This window comes from Amblyomma mixtum, chromosome 2 (assembly GCF_055824585.1).
Source record: "Amblyomma mixtum isolate Tamu chromosome 2, ASM5582458v1, whole genome shotgun sequence".
NCBI classification, from domain to species: domain Eukaryota; kingdom Metazoa; phylum Arthropoda; class Arachnida; order Ixodida; family Ixodidae; genus Amblyomma; species Amblyomma mixtum.
The window spans coordinates 268319453-268332062 of record NC_143013.1 but is presented as its reverse complement, the minus strand read 5'-3'; the positions used below and the strand labels follow the sequence as shown (position 1 = coordinate 268332062).

General features: G+C 48.2%; 2 protein-coding genes across 2 annotated transcripts; one reads left to right on the top strand and one right to left on the bottom strand.

Annotated features, from left to right (window-relative positions):
* The first annotated feature begins 458 nt into the window (after window positions 1–458).
* On the top strand, window positions 459–1581 carry LOC149363923 (uncharacterized). The gene is made up of 2 exons (XM_089569998.1): window positions 459–646; window positions 725–1581. Exon 2 carries the CDS (start codon window positions 813–815, stop codon window positions 1386–1388), a length of 576 nt encoding a protein of 191 aa, XP_089426124.1. The 5' UTR covers window positions 459–646; window positions 725–812; the 3' UTR covers window positions 1389–1581.
* An 801-nt stretch (window positions 1582–2382) lies between these two features.
* On the bottom strand, window positions 2383–8830 carry Prosbeta1 (proteasome beta1 subunit). The gene is made up of 6 exons (XM_089573913.1): window positions 8671–8830; window positions 8423–8490; window positions 7426–7557; window positions 6651–6780; window positions 5814–5958; window positions 2383–2573 (listed from the first exon to the last, which is right to left on the bottom strand). Exons 1-6 carry the CDS (start codon window positions 8794–8796, stop codon window positions 2446–2448), a joined length of 729 nt encoding a protein of 242 aa, XP_089430039.1. The 5' UTR covers window positions 8797–8830; the 3' UTR covers window positions 2383–2445.
* Window positions 8831–12610: the final 3780 nt, after the last annotated feature.

The following is a 12610-nucleotide window of genomic DNA, read 5'->3' as shown; positions in this document are numbered from 1 at the left end:
GCCCTTGAAGGAGGCTCTGCGCGCTCTGACAACTCGTCCCATGGAGGAAGGAAATAAGTTTTCCTTCCTCCATGACTCGTCCTGACAATGCTCACAACCGCCGTGTTTCGTGTTGGAGACAGTTCAGCTGACAAGCACCATTGCCATACTCGCACGCGTGAAACTCAGCGACATCCACAGAGCCAGCATATGTGCTTATAATTATTATGGTCCCTATAATTATTTCACGGAAATATGGGAGCAGCATGGCGGCTACAGTAGGATATATTCATGGATATCTTTTCTCGGTAGCTAACATGCTAACAAGTAGCTTTCATGTTCGCATTTACATTATTTGAGGTGGCATACCATAGGATTTTTAAAATACGAAGACTTTTCTACGTTTTGGCGCTTTCGGCGTTTCGGCTCATCCATCAGCATGTCGTCTGCTTAAAAGAGCAGAGAGCAGTGACGGCAGGAACGCAACATTTTTGTTGTCTTGACAACAAATGACATATATCCACACTCCTTTTCTTTTGTTCATTCTTGTTTTATTTCCCCTTTTTTAACATTTTACAAAGCAGCCAACAAGTTCACCATCACCATCATCATCGGCAGGAGTTCCCTCGGTTTGGAAACTTTGGATCCACCGGGGCAGTTTAAGAAGGTAGGAGTGGAGGACAGCAAAAAAGTTGGCCAATTTGACGCGGACAGTGTTTTTTCTTTTTTCACTTTCATGACACAGCTGTGACAGCGAAGCTTACCTCACTAATAGAGTTTCGTACTACTCTTCGGCCTCACTCTATCGCATCCTAGCGTCGTCGCGAAACGCCATGGATCACAGCGGTGCATCGGTCAAGGGAGCCTACGCTGAACAGTCGGTAGACGGCTTGAAACTGCGCGCCTTTGAAAACGGTTCTCTGGAAGTGATTTGCGAGATTGGTGACCAGAGGTTCGACTGCATGCTTGACAAGCGGCACACTGTCCATGTAAGGAGAATGCCCCTGGCCACGGCCTGGGCTCTGCGCGAAGACATCGAGAACTCGTCGCTGGACACAGCTCTGGCGAAGCTGCCCAAGCGTCTCAAGGCGTACGTAGCGCGCCAGCTGCAGGTCGAGAATACGCAGCGGAAACACAGCCAGCACTTGCTGGGCCGCAAGCTTGAGACTGCGGGAAGCTACACTTTCATCAGAGCCGACCTGGTGCTCAGCTTCGGAGACTACGGCGGCGTTCTTAGACTGGACATGTGGTACGATGACTTCTCGGTGCACCCCGAGCGCACCGTCGTGAAGTGTAGGGGTCCGCCCGATTTCATGGATCTGGTCTCCGACAAGGCAGAGGATATAAAAGATTTGTTACAAAGATTGCCCCTCGACGAAGCCTGCGACATGTTGTGCACGACAGAGTGAATACCTTCGCGTGCCGGTTGGCCGGGCGTTCTGTTCATCCCCTCATGTGGCCAGCCAAATTTTTCATCCTGCTTTGTGAAATACGAGCTCATCTGGTGTTGTCTCAAATGCACTGTTTATAGTCTTAGTCACCTCACACAGCTGAAGAGCCATGCATTCGCACGATAACATTAAAGCACATTCTTGTGTTGCAGTGAAAGTTTGCGTTGTTTATAGTATCAGCAATGCATTCTGTGAATGATCGATGCATTCATATGGGCAGCATACCTTGTTACTACTTTTGTAGGTGGCTTGTTTCTACATCGCAGCACCTACCATGTTCGAGACCCGGGGTATGGTAAAACTTTGGATGTTGCTCTGATCCACTGTCACCAATGGCTTTGATTGTCATAGTTGTGCCTGGTGCTCCATGATGGCCCCATTGAGGGGTACAGACACAAAATTTAGAGCAAAAACAAACAATACAATTTGTTTCATAGGCATAAGGAGATGCCTCCCAGCAGATATCAGTTGCAGCCATTGAGTAGAAAAATTTAATATGGGTTTGAATGTTGTCTGAAGAGCCACTCGGCATTTCCACCTGCGTCATGCGACGTCGAGGTGAACTTGCCCCAATCACTATCACGCCATCGAACCCACAGGTTCACAAGAACCAGTGCTTGCCGGCAACACTGGCATCATCCGGTATGTGGTAGTCCGGGTTACCAGTTGGATGTGATGTCAAGGTGCTCCTATGTGCTGGCGCCGACTGAGGCTGCCTGTGTAACTTTAAATTGTAATTAATGTTCACACTGCACACTGGTGTTTGAACTCATTTTTACGATTACTAGGTTTGTAGGCCTCTTTCCGGGCAAAAGAAAACGGACACCCGAAAACTTTGCATCTGTATGCCTTTAACATCAAATGCAAGCTGTTTCAATGCTTGCCGCATTCTGTACATAGTTAATTTCAGAAAACCCTGCTAGTGGCAAATGAAAGGCATAAGACAGCAAGAGGGCGGGCACTGTAGTTTTATTAGGTTCCGCAGAAACGGTACAAGAAGCAGAAGGTCGTTCCTTCATCCCTGGTAGAACTGGGGAATCTCGTCTCCGGTGAGAACCTTGCGCTCCACACCATCCTTGGTGATCACACCAAGCCGGATGACACCTCCACTGCTCCCATCGCGATAGATGGCCAAGGCAAGAGCTGTGGAGAAGCGAGGAAAGACGTGTTGAAGGTGCATGCACATTCTCCAATATGTGGGAGCAGGAACTCTTTGACACTGGAAAAGGCATTTCCATATGAAGAGCTGTGCACTACGTGCTTTTCTTTTTGCGAAGCCGACTTCCAGTAGTTTCATGTCAAGAATACACACAACTGTTTGGTTCATCCAAAATGTCGGTTAAAATAGAAAAACCTTTGAAGTCCCCATTCTAATGCACCTTTATAGTCACCAGAAGGAACTTCAGTTAAGGTCAACAATATTTTAAAGCTGAGATAGGCTCTGAAACCATAAATGCACATGGCAATTTGGTGTGAAATCCACAACTGAGCAGGCCATACTGGTGATCGTGCTGTTGGAGCAGTTGTGAGACAGCTTTCTCAACCATGCATGGCCACCTCTAGGAGAACAGCCAGGACAGCACAATGCAGATGCTCCCTGCTTGCATGCAAGTAAATCGGCCACCTTTCGCTAATCTCCTCCGGCTACATAAAGACTGCTCCAAGACAAATTCACAGCGAACAAAGCTGTGGCTTCACTGCTGCATCAGCTTGGTAGCTGAAGAGGAGGAGGCCATGCTAGCTGCTATCACCCAATTTAATTCCAATGTTTTCAAAGGCCCAGCAAGAAAGGAAAGAGAACAGTTCCGGCCACGCTGACGCTAGTGCTTTGGCCAACAATGCCACTATCGTAGTGCGCCACTAATCACCAAAATATTTACAGCTAATATCAGTGAGGTTAGTATCATGAGCTATGGAAAGAAAAATGATAGGTGTAACGTTAAGAGATCGGAAACGGGCAGAGTGGGTGAGGGAACAAACGCGGGCTAACGACATCCTAGTCGAAATCAAGAGGAAGAAATGGGCTTGGGCAGGGCACGTAATGCGAAGGCAAGATAACCGCTGGTACTTAAGGGTAACGGGGTGGATTCGAAGAGAAGGCTAGCATAGCAGGGGGAGGCAGAAAGTTAGGTGGGTGGATGAGATTAAGAAGTTTGCGGGTATACGGTGGCTGCAACTGGCGAAGGACAGGGTTAATTGGAGAGGCCTTTGCCTAGCAGCAGGCGCAGTCAGGCTGATGATGATGACAGTGAGGTGGCACTTCTAGCACATGCAACTTGGACCGAAATATACTTTACACTATCTGACCAGCACCATCATGCTGGTAACACGAACAGAATAGATACACAAGTGCTTATGTTATTCCTATCTTTGCATTGTTACCAACATGCCCCATTCTCCACACTTCTGACCAGCACATGCTGCAAACTTAACTAGGCAGCCAACTCTTGGCCTAAACTCCTAGGCAGTAGCAGCACTAAGCAAGCATGGAGAGGCAGCTTGGAAAGCCTTCGCAGCACCACACAGTCAAGGTAAGAGTCAAGCCTGCACAAACAGTCAAATCAATTTGAAGGTGATCATTTTAGGGTTAACCTGCTAGGATAAAGTGCTCTACTGCAGTTTATATTTTCAAAAATATCAAACAAAATGTATTAATGTAGATCAGAGGCGTAGCCAGGGGTGTGTTTCAATGTCCGAGACCCCCTTCCCCGCCACCCCCAAATTTTCTGAGCATTACATCCCTCCCCTCCCCGCCTCCTTCAGGCCTTTTTTTGCGCACACTATTTGCACATCCCACTGATATAATAAAATGTAGACAAGAAAATAAGAGTGTTGGTTTATCCTCGAAAAGACTGATGTATGTTGTCACGGCTCTATAATAGGAAGCGGAAGTTATTGCAGAAAAGAGCCACTCTTCTCGCCATCGCACGACATATGGCACTCCTTTTAATTCTAGGCACAGTTCACACAAACACACCTTTTCACATCAGCGAACTTTTTAATCCTTTGCATTGCCCTCAAATGATCGAAAACTGTCGCGAAAATAGAAAGTGCTTTTTTTTTTAAAGTGCCTTTGCAGCCGGGCGCGCAGATTCGTATGCATGGGGTAGAAGTTATGACAAATGCCATTCATTCGCAGTTGCTGATTTGTAGAACAGAAGCATTTATATTGTTGTATATGATGTGAAGATATTGCAAACAGCCACGTTTTTTCGTACGAGTGTTTTTTTGTGAGAAAAATAATCTTTCCGAATGAACTCCTCGGGATCCTGTGTGAACTGGTATTTTTATGCAGATATTACGGTGACTGAAACCCCTCGGCTTTATTAAAGAAGAAAAATCACTAACACATTGTTTGAGCGCAGGCTCTCTCTTTTTTTTTTTTTACCGGCAGAGTACAACACCCCCTGAAAAATATTTCTGGCTATGCCACTGATGTAGATGGCCCCTTGATACTTCAATTAGCCCTTTAGAGTACTCTCCTATGAGGTAAAATTCATTGCTCTTGGTCAGCTGAGCTGCAAGCAATCACCTTCAGAGTGACACTGACTGTACACAATACTTTACACGCAATCTTGTAGAACGAAAAGTTTTCACTGCACACCTAATATTTTATATGCACTGGAATATTTATGCACCTTTTATGCACTGCAATAACCTTTTATGCACTGGAATATTTTAATATTCCAGAGCATAAAAGTAGCATAACAAACAATTGACAGTTACACATTCGAGGACATTCCTTTCACTTAAAGGTGCACTGAAGAGGAATCTGAACTTGTCTTTTTGGCGCGGGAACTCGATCTACACGTTCCGAGCTCTCTTAGAAACCTCGATTTATTGCCCTGTGTGGCCGATTTCCCTAATTAAATCGAATTAACGTCCGGCTCCCGCCTTTTCTTTTTAATTCTCCCCCGTACGGTGGGCGGAGTCGACCAACGCATGGAGTGCCTTTCACCCAGTCCCGTGGCGGCTTGCCACTCTGCCATAGGCGGAGTAATACGTAGTAGTCTGTAGTAGCAAAAAGTCCGCGCGCATTTTTATTTCTGCGGGCTTATTTTGCGGCTATATTACCTGTGAATGAAACTATTTATTCATGGAAACCTAAAAAACAAAATAAAGCGAAAGCAAAGCCTCCACGGAGCTGGCTGAAAGGTATTTCCCGCATTGGTCGACTCTGCCCACCATACGGGGAGAATTCAAAAAATAAAGGCCGGAGCCGGATGTTAATTCGATTTAATTAGGGAAATCGGCCACACAGGGCAATAAGTTTCAGTTTCTAAGAATGCTAGGAACGTGCAGATCGAGTTCCCGTGGCAAAAAGACGAGTTCAGAATCCTCTTCAGAGCACCTTTAAGTATAAGCCACTAAAAACTGGCTCACCATTTGTGACAAACTTCAGGCATTCCTCCTTGGTCATGCCGGGCTTGTAGTTGGCATCTATGTAGCCGTACAAGTAGGTGCTGCCAGAGCCACCCATGGCCACTGGTTGCCTCATCAGCATGCCTCCCAGCGGAACCATGTACACCTGGGGAAGCAAACAAATACACAAGAATGTGGTCCTAACTTCACCGGTTGTCTTCACTACAAGACCTGTTAAAAAAATTCAGAAGAGACACTTAAGACTTCTTATGTGTGGGAAAGCATTAGCGTCCATCTGTGTGTTGATGAACGGTTGCATCTCAATTTTGATAAGAAAATTGGCTTTTGAGAAAAGGAAATGGCACAGTAACTGTCAGGTTTCAGTGGACACCTCAATCACGCCTTAAGGGAAGGGGTAAAGAGTCAGGGAAGGCATACAAGTGAAACCCATCACAGTGGCTCAGTGGTTAAGGCGTTCCTCTACTGAGCCAGAGTATCCCGTTTTGAGCCCCACCAAGCCCGACCGCAGCGGCCACATTTCGATGGAGGCGAACACAAAAGGTGCGCCCGTGTACTGTGCCATGTCAGTGCACGCTAAAGATCCCCAGGTGGTCAAAGTTACTCCAGAGACCTCCACTACAGCACCACTTCCTTCCTTTCTTCTTTCACTCCCTCCTTTATTTCTTCCCTTGCAGTGTGGTTCGGGTGTTAGCACCCCCAGCAGAGCAGCTGATTAGCACCCTCTTCTCCACTTCCTCTTTTTGACAGCAGCGAGGATGTCATCCCTCCCTGTCTCTTAGCATCGCTCCTATCATTTTCCTTTCCATTATGAAAGCACTGTGGCTACAACCTCCTTACCTGGCCACCATTGTGCCGGTCCCATCCTGCACAGATTATCCCAGCCACCAGTTGGTCACGATGATTGTAGCAAAGCTCCCGAAAAATGTTGGCTGCCGTTTCCACTTTGGCTGGCTCACCCATCACCATCCTGCCACGTAGAAATGAACATGTCAGGTGACGAACTGAATGCGACAGTGTCACATGCATCTAATCATCATTGTCGTCATCAACCTAACTGCGCCCACTGCAGAGCAAAGGCGCCTCCCACCAGTCTCCTATTAGTCCTGTCCTGTGCCATTAGTAGCTACCTGTGTTTCTTCAAATTTGCTAATCTCATCCACCCACCTGACTCTTTGCTGCTCACTGCTACGTTTACTACGTTTTGGAATCTACTCAATTACCCCAAGTGACTATCAGCTATCTGTTCTCTGCATTAAATGCCCTGCCCATGCCCATTTCCTCTTCTTGACAGCAGCAATGGTATCATTAACTTGTATTTGTTTCCTTATCCATTCTGCTCCCTCCCTGTCCCTTAGCATCACTCCTATCATTTTCCCTTCCATATCTAGCTGCACTGTCCTTAATTTCATCTATCAGAAAGCCTTCAGAAAAACCACCATTCTCTGAAATTTTGCTCCACAGATTCTGGAACCTTTAGCACACAAGATAACGCCAGTGAAGCATGGGAGGTCATTGTTCAGTATGAGTGAATTCTGTATTGTTCTGTTTGCATTTGCACTATTATAGTGAAACTATGGGAAGTGAGTAGCAAAAGTGATAGGCCATAACTCACTCGTAGAAGCCGACGTGGTAAGCGACAATGTCAGCAATGGCCTGTGTGTCCGCTGCAGAACCTGAGCGGCAGCAGTAGATGCGATCTGTGACGCGTGTCAGCTTGTCCGAGACTCGGTTGGCCACGTACGCCCTGCATCAGACACATTAGCGCCGTGAAGGCATTTAGAACACCTGGGGGTGGGGGCCCTTCATGCTTGCATGCTTGACAGGCGACAAAACAGCAAAAGCAAATGGGTTAAAGAACACAGAATGAGACATGTGCAACCATAAAAGCAGCACTCCCTCACAACACACCTCACCAATTTGCATATGAGCTGAACATATTGAAAATGGTGAATCAAGTTAAGGGCCCCACTGGGGCAACTGTTATCAGTGACCTCGACGGAACACGTTTCTCGAACTGTCTACACCCAAAGAGGAATTGTGAATTGTCGGGCTTAGCGTCCCCAAGCGACACAGGGGCTGTGAGGGGCGACTTCTCCCCTCATCCGGATTAATTTGGCCACCTGGGGTTTTTAACGAGCGTTTATATAGCACGGAACACGAGCGTTTTTGTACTTCGCCTCTATTAAAATACCACCGCCGGAACCGGGATCGAGCCCGCGGCCTTTGGTTCAGCAGTCGAACTACAAAGCCACTGAGCCACCACAGTGGGTTACGCGCAAAGCTAGAAAAATTCCCTCCACAACACCACGAAACTGGTAGGCTAAACTAGTATCAACACATGAGGCACTTAACTGGGCGGCTTGTTAAGGCCGTTCGAGCGTTCACGCTTAGAAAATAACTTTGCACTGCTCCCCACCACAGCAACGTGAGTGTGCATCTTTCGTGCTGCTGTGTTGCCTGGTTGTACCGATAAGCAAAATAACAACGCCATGAGCATAAAATGAACAAAATGAAACTTCAGCTGCTTCAATAAAGATAGCTTGTAACAGATGCGAAATAAGTACGTTCGATGAGCAAAACAAGAGCGGTCGGGAACCATGCATACATACCCTGTGCTCGTCCGGGAATCCGCTCCGATCACGACACCACCGTCAAACTCCACAGCTAAAATCGATGTCTGAAAGAGGTAAGAAAAGCACATTCATAGACCTTGCAAAAACGAAGATGGGCAATGCTTTAAAACTTCGAACTGAACTGAGAAAGCGCACATTTCTATGAGCCCCGACGCTTGGACAGCCTCCACATACAGATACAAGAACTCTTCACCTCGGCCAACTGGCTCTTTACAAACACTCACCCCTGTTGAATGCTCGGCAGTCATCCAGTCGGGGACAACGTCGCTTAAACTAGGAGGGCAGAAAGTGTTCATGTCTACGCCGGTTCGAGAAAACGGAGAATGACCCAACACATTCGGCGCCGCCATTTTAACTGATGTTGATATTAGTGCGGATTGTGCATAGTTTAAAAGAAACCATGGAAGAAACGAACGGGTCGGCCGCTGTCACCTGATTGGCGCTGTCATCGCAGAAGTAGGTCTTGCAGATGGAGCAATACCTCCACTAGGGGGCTGGATGGCGCATCGAGCGAAAGTGAAGCGGCCTTATCCCGGAAGTCAGCCTTTGATAGTGTAATGGTGTCTTCGGCTGACGGCACTCGTGGAGTTTCTACGCACTCGTGCGGTGCCCCATGTTCGGCTGGATGCCACTCGTGCAGTGCCGTACATTCGGGTGGGACGAGCACGACACGCGTGCGCGCCACCGCGCCACCGTGGAGACCATAGAGTGGAGACCGACGGTGGAGCGCGGTGCAATCCCGTCGTGCAGCGCGCGCTAGCAGACGACGCTGTTCGCGCTCGTTGGTTGACGCAGCATCGACGAAGAGGAAAAACGGACGAAGCATTACAAGTGGGTACATCTTAAAGAAATGTTGAATATTATAGCAGCTGCAATGAATTTATTCGCGCTGCAATCACTCAGCCACCGGCCGGCTAGTCATGTGCCTTTTGTTATGAGGAAATTAAAGGTTTGTCAATATTTTTAGCACTTGCAGCGAACGGCATATGCTGTTCATCCGGCATGCCTGCACTTTATAACATCGTACTTTTTGGCAACGTATGCACACGTTAAAGGATATCAATAAAGCGAAAATGTGGGGCACTTAGTGGATTGAGAATCACCTGCCGATATTTTCGGAAATTACTCTAGCTGAAGTTCTAAAGGCGTATGCACCGAAAGCGGCAAGCACAACGCCTTGATGTGGTGTCTTACCAAACTGCGCCCAAATAATTAATCGCGGTATCTCACAAGCAGGCTCGTGGGTCTGGATAATTGTCACCACCTGGGGTTCTTTAACGTGCACTGACATCGCCCAGCACACGGGCTTCTAGCATTTCGCCTCCATCGAAGTGTGATCGTCGAAATGTGAACGAACCCGCGTCTTTCGGATCAGCAGCCGAGCTGCATTTTTACACCGCGCAAACCATTTGTCATTTTTCCCTGGAGGTGATGTTGCCTTTTAGGCAGCATTCTGAGATTCGAACGAAAATCGCTGTTAAGCCACTCAATGCAAAACCAATTTTACTCGCCTTTTTCTGTATTTGAAACACTAACCGCAAATAATTTGCTGTTGTCGAAGCGGTGTGTGTTACCTTATATACAGGTATTATTATGAGGGACCTTGGAGCAAAAATCTCCGTTCAAAGAATTTTCCGACTAGCCAGGAAACAAGATCTGGAGCTGGTCGTGAATTAGTGGCACCTTCGTGAATTGCAGGGGAGGAGACGTCTACAGCAAACCTTATATCAGGTATACACCCCTGCCAAATTGATAGAACACCGCGTTCTAATCGCAAGAAAGACCGCTCTCAGCGAAAGAGTAGCTTTTATAAGCCAGAAAAAAGCCAAGAAACAAACGAAATGCAGGCGTAACTGATTTTTACTGCGAACGATAATTAGATGGGGTCAATAGTGTCCCTTTAATCCCTCCACGGCGACTACAGCGCACGGCAGAAACATACGCAAGACCGCGCGGCATTATTCTGGCTCTAAAAGTCTCGCTGCACCTTATCTCTTCTCCCGGAGGACAGGCCGGACCTCCATGGTTAGTGTGCTCCCGCCGAACAGGAAAATTGACTTCGGAGTTTTGCAACGCGTTCATTTCTCCTGAATCATTTCATAAAAGTGAAACTGCGCTCCGAGGACACGGCCAAGCAAGCCATCGCCGCAGGCCGGGCTGCCAGTGTCATGAGCCTCCCGGACATGAACGTTTGAGTGCAGCGGGGCCGTGCGGGGGCCCAAGGACCTACGTGTCCCAAACTCCCCAGTTTCAATTAAAGTTTTCACCGCCACCACCAACGGAGTCCACACCGCTCACGGAGGAAGGAAAGCATCAGGAGAGGCGCCCTCGCTATTCGAGCTGCACGCCAAAAAGTGCGCCGGAAGTCACGCGTTTTCGCAAGGGCTACTGGCAGCTTTGGCCGACGCGCAGCCAGTAAACGCGCCGTCGCGCCGAGACGGCGGTCAAGTAGCGGGGGGGAGTGGCTTCAAAAAATGAGACGTAACTGCCTCCTCTGAGTCCTTTTCCTCCTCCGTGACATCGCTGATGGGCGTTGCGAACCAGAACATCACTCAGCCACATAATTCAACCGTAGCAAAGGCGACAAGTTTACACATACGTATATTGGTACGCTTGCACCAACATTTGCCGACGGGAGCGCGGCCTTGCGGCCATCAACGTACGCCTCGAATAACGACTCATCAGCGAGATAAACATCCTGCTCGCCCCACTATGCTGCGATAATTTAGTGACTCTCCTGGTTCCGCTGCAGCGGGGTGGGCGACGCCTGGGCTACGCCGAGACCGACAGTATCACAGGGCGTACACGGAAAGGCTGGTGTTAACCCTCGCGCGTAGTGTCCTTGGCTGAGGACAACACGCGCCGTGCTTCATGGCGTCCGCCGTTGGGTGGTGACGTTCTCTCGCTTCAGCACCGCCGCGGTGGCTCAGTGGTTACGGCGCTCGGCTGCTGGCGCGAAAGACGTGAGTTCGATCCCGGCCGCGGCGGCCGAATTTCGATGAAGGCGAAATTCTAGAGGTCCGTGTACTGTGCGATGACAGTGCACGTTAAAGAACCCCAGGTGGTCGAAATTTCCGGAGCCCTTCACAACGGCGTCCCTCGTAGCCTGAGTCACTTTGGGCCGTTAAACCCCCATAAACCAAACCAAACCTTCTCTCGCTTCACTTTACGAGGCTGAGAATAGGTGCTTAAAAGCGAAATTCCTGTGGCAGTAAGTAGGTGCCGTACAATGTTAGGCACTCCAGGGCCTAGTACACGAGGTCACTACCGAGATCTGAGGCACTTCGGAATTTAAAAATAGTTTAGGTATTGTTGGTCTTAGTAGGTTAATAAGATAGATAAAAGGAAATTAATTGAGGAGGACCGCAGAACGGCACAGTCAAGGAGAGAAGAAAGCTGCCGTAACTCTGAAAAGTAAATGAGGGGAAATTTAGTTGTTATCTAGGTGATCGAAAACAGGATATCAAATCAAATCAACTTTATTTTTCAAGTACAATGTTGATGGCTTTCCGGACAAAAAGCTGTGAAGCTTTTCGACATCGATTACCTACCTACATATCCACCTACCTATCTGTTAACTTCCAGCCAGTCTCACTCACTCACTCACTCACTCACTCACTCGCTCGCTCACTAACTCACTCACTAACTCACGCACTAAATCCCTTACTCCCTCACTTGCTTTATCACTGCACTCGCTCATTCACTACCTCACTTTGAGCACATTTTAGCACCTAGGACATTCCCTATGGTGTTTATGCGGACCTCCCTAACTTGCCCAGGAACCAGTTGTTCAGGAGAGGCTGTTAGTTTGTCTGTTAAAGGGATCCAAGTCATCTGCGGCCGCGACAGCCGCATGAAGTGTATGAAAATGCTTGCCCACTGCAATCGGTATACGTATATTGCTAGGACGCTCGGCGACGTCAGGCTCATACGCCTTCTATATCCTGCGGAGCTTCCCCTTCGGGCGTCGGTTCACGACCTCGGTGTATCTACCATCGTACTCCATGTCTTCTGAGGTACAGGTATCCTAGCGAGCTCAGAGGTGAAGCTCGGGGACTGCTACCCGTTGCAGACAGCCGAAGCAGAGAGCCACCTGTCATCCTTAGAACGGCGAACCTGTTACATAGACGTTAGCAGAAGCAATCAAGCAAGAAAATAAGAGGA

Excerpts from the sequence above, each read along its gene's own strand:
- Prosbeta1 (XM_089573913.1), bottom strand. The coding sequence starts at position 8,796 with ATGGCGGCGCCGAATGTGTTGGGTCATTCTCCGTTTTCTCGAACCGGC. Across the intron at positions 8,491-8,670 it reads CTGCCGAGCATTCAACAGGG|ACATCGATTTTAGCTGTGGA; the intron begins GTGAGTGTTTGT and ends TACCTCTTTCAG. Across the intron at positions 2,574-5,813 it reads CCTGAAGTTTGTCACAAATG|CTCTTGCCTTGGCCATCTAT; the intron begins GTGAGCCAGTTT and ends GCTTCTCCACAG.
- LOC149363923 (XM_089569998.1), top strand. The coding sequence starts at position 813 with ATGGATCACAGCGGTGCATCGGTCAAGGGAGCCTACGCTGAACAGTCG.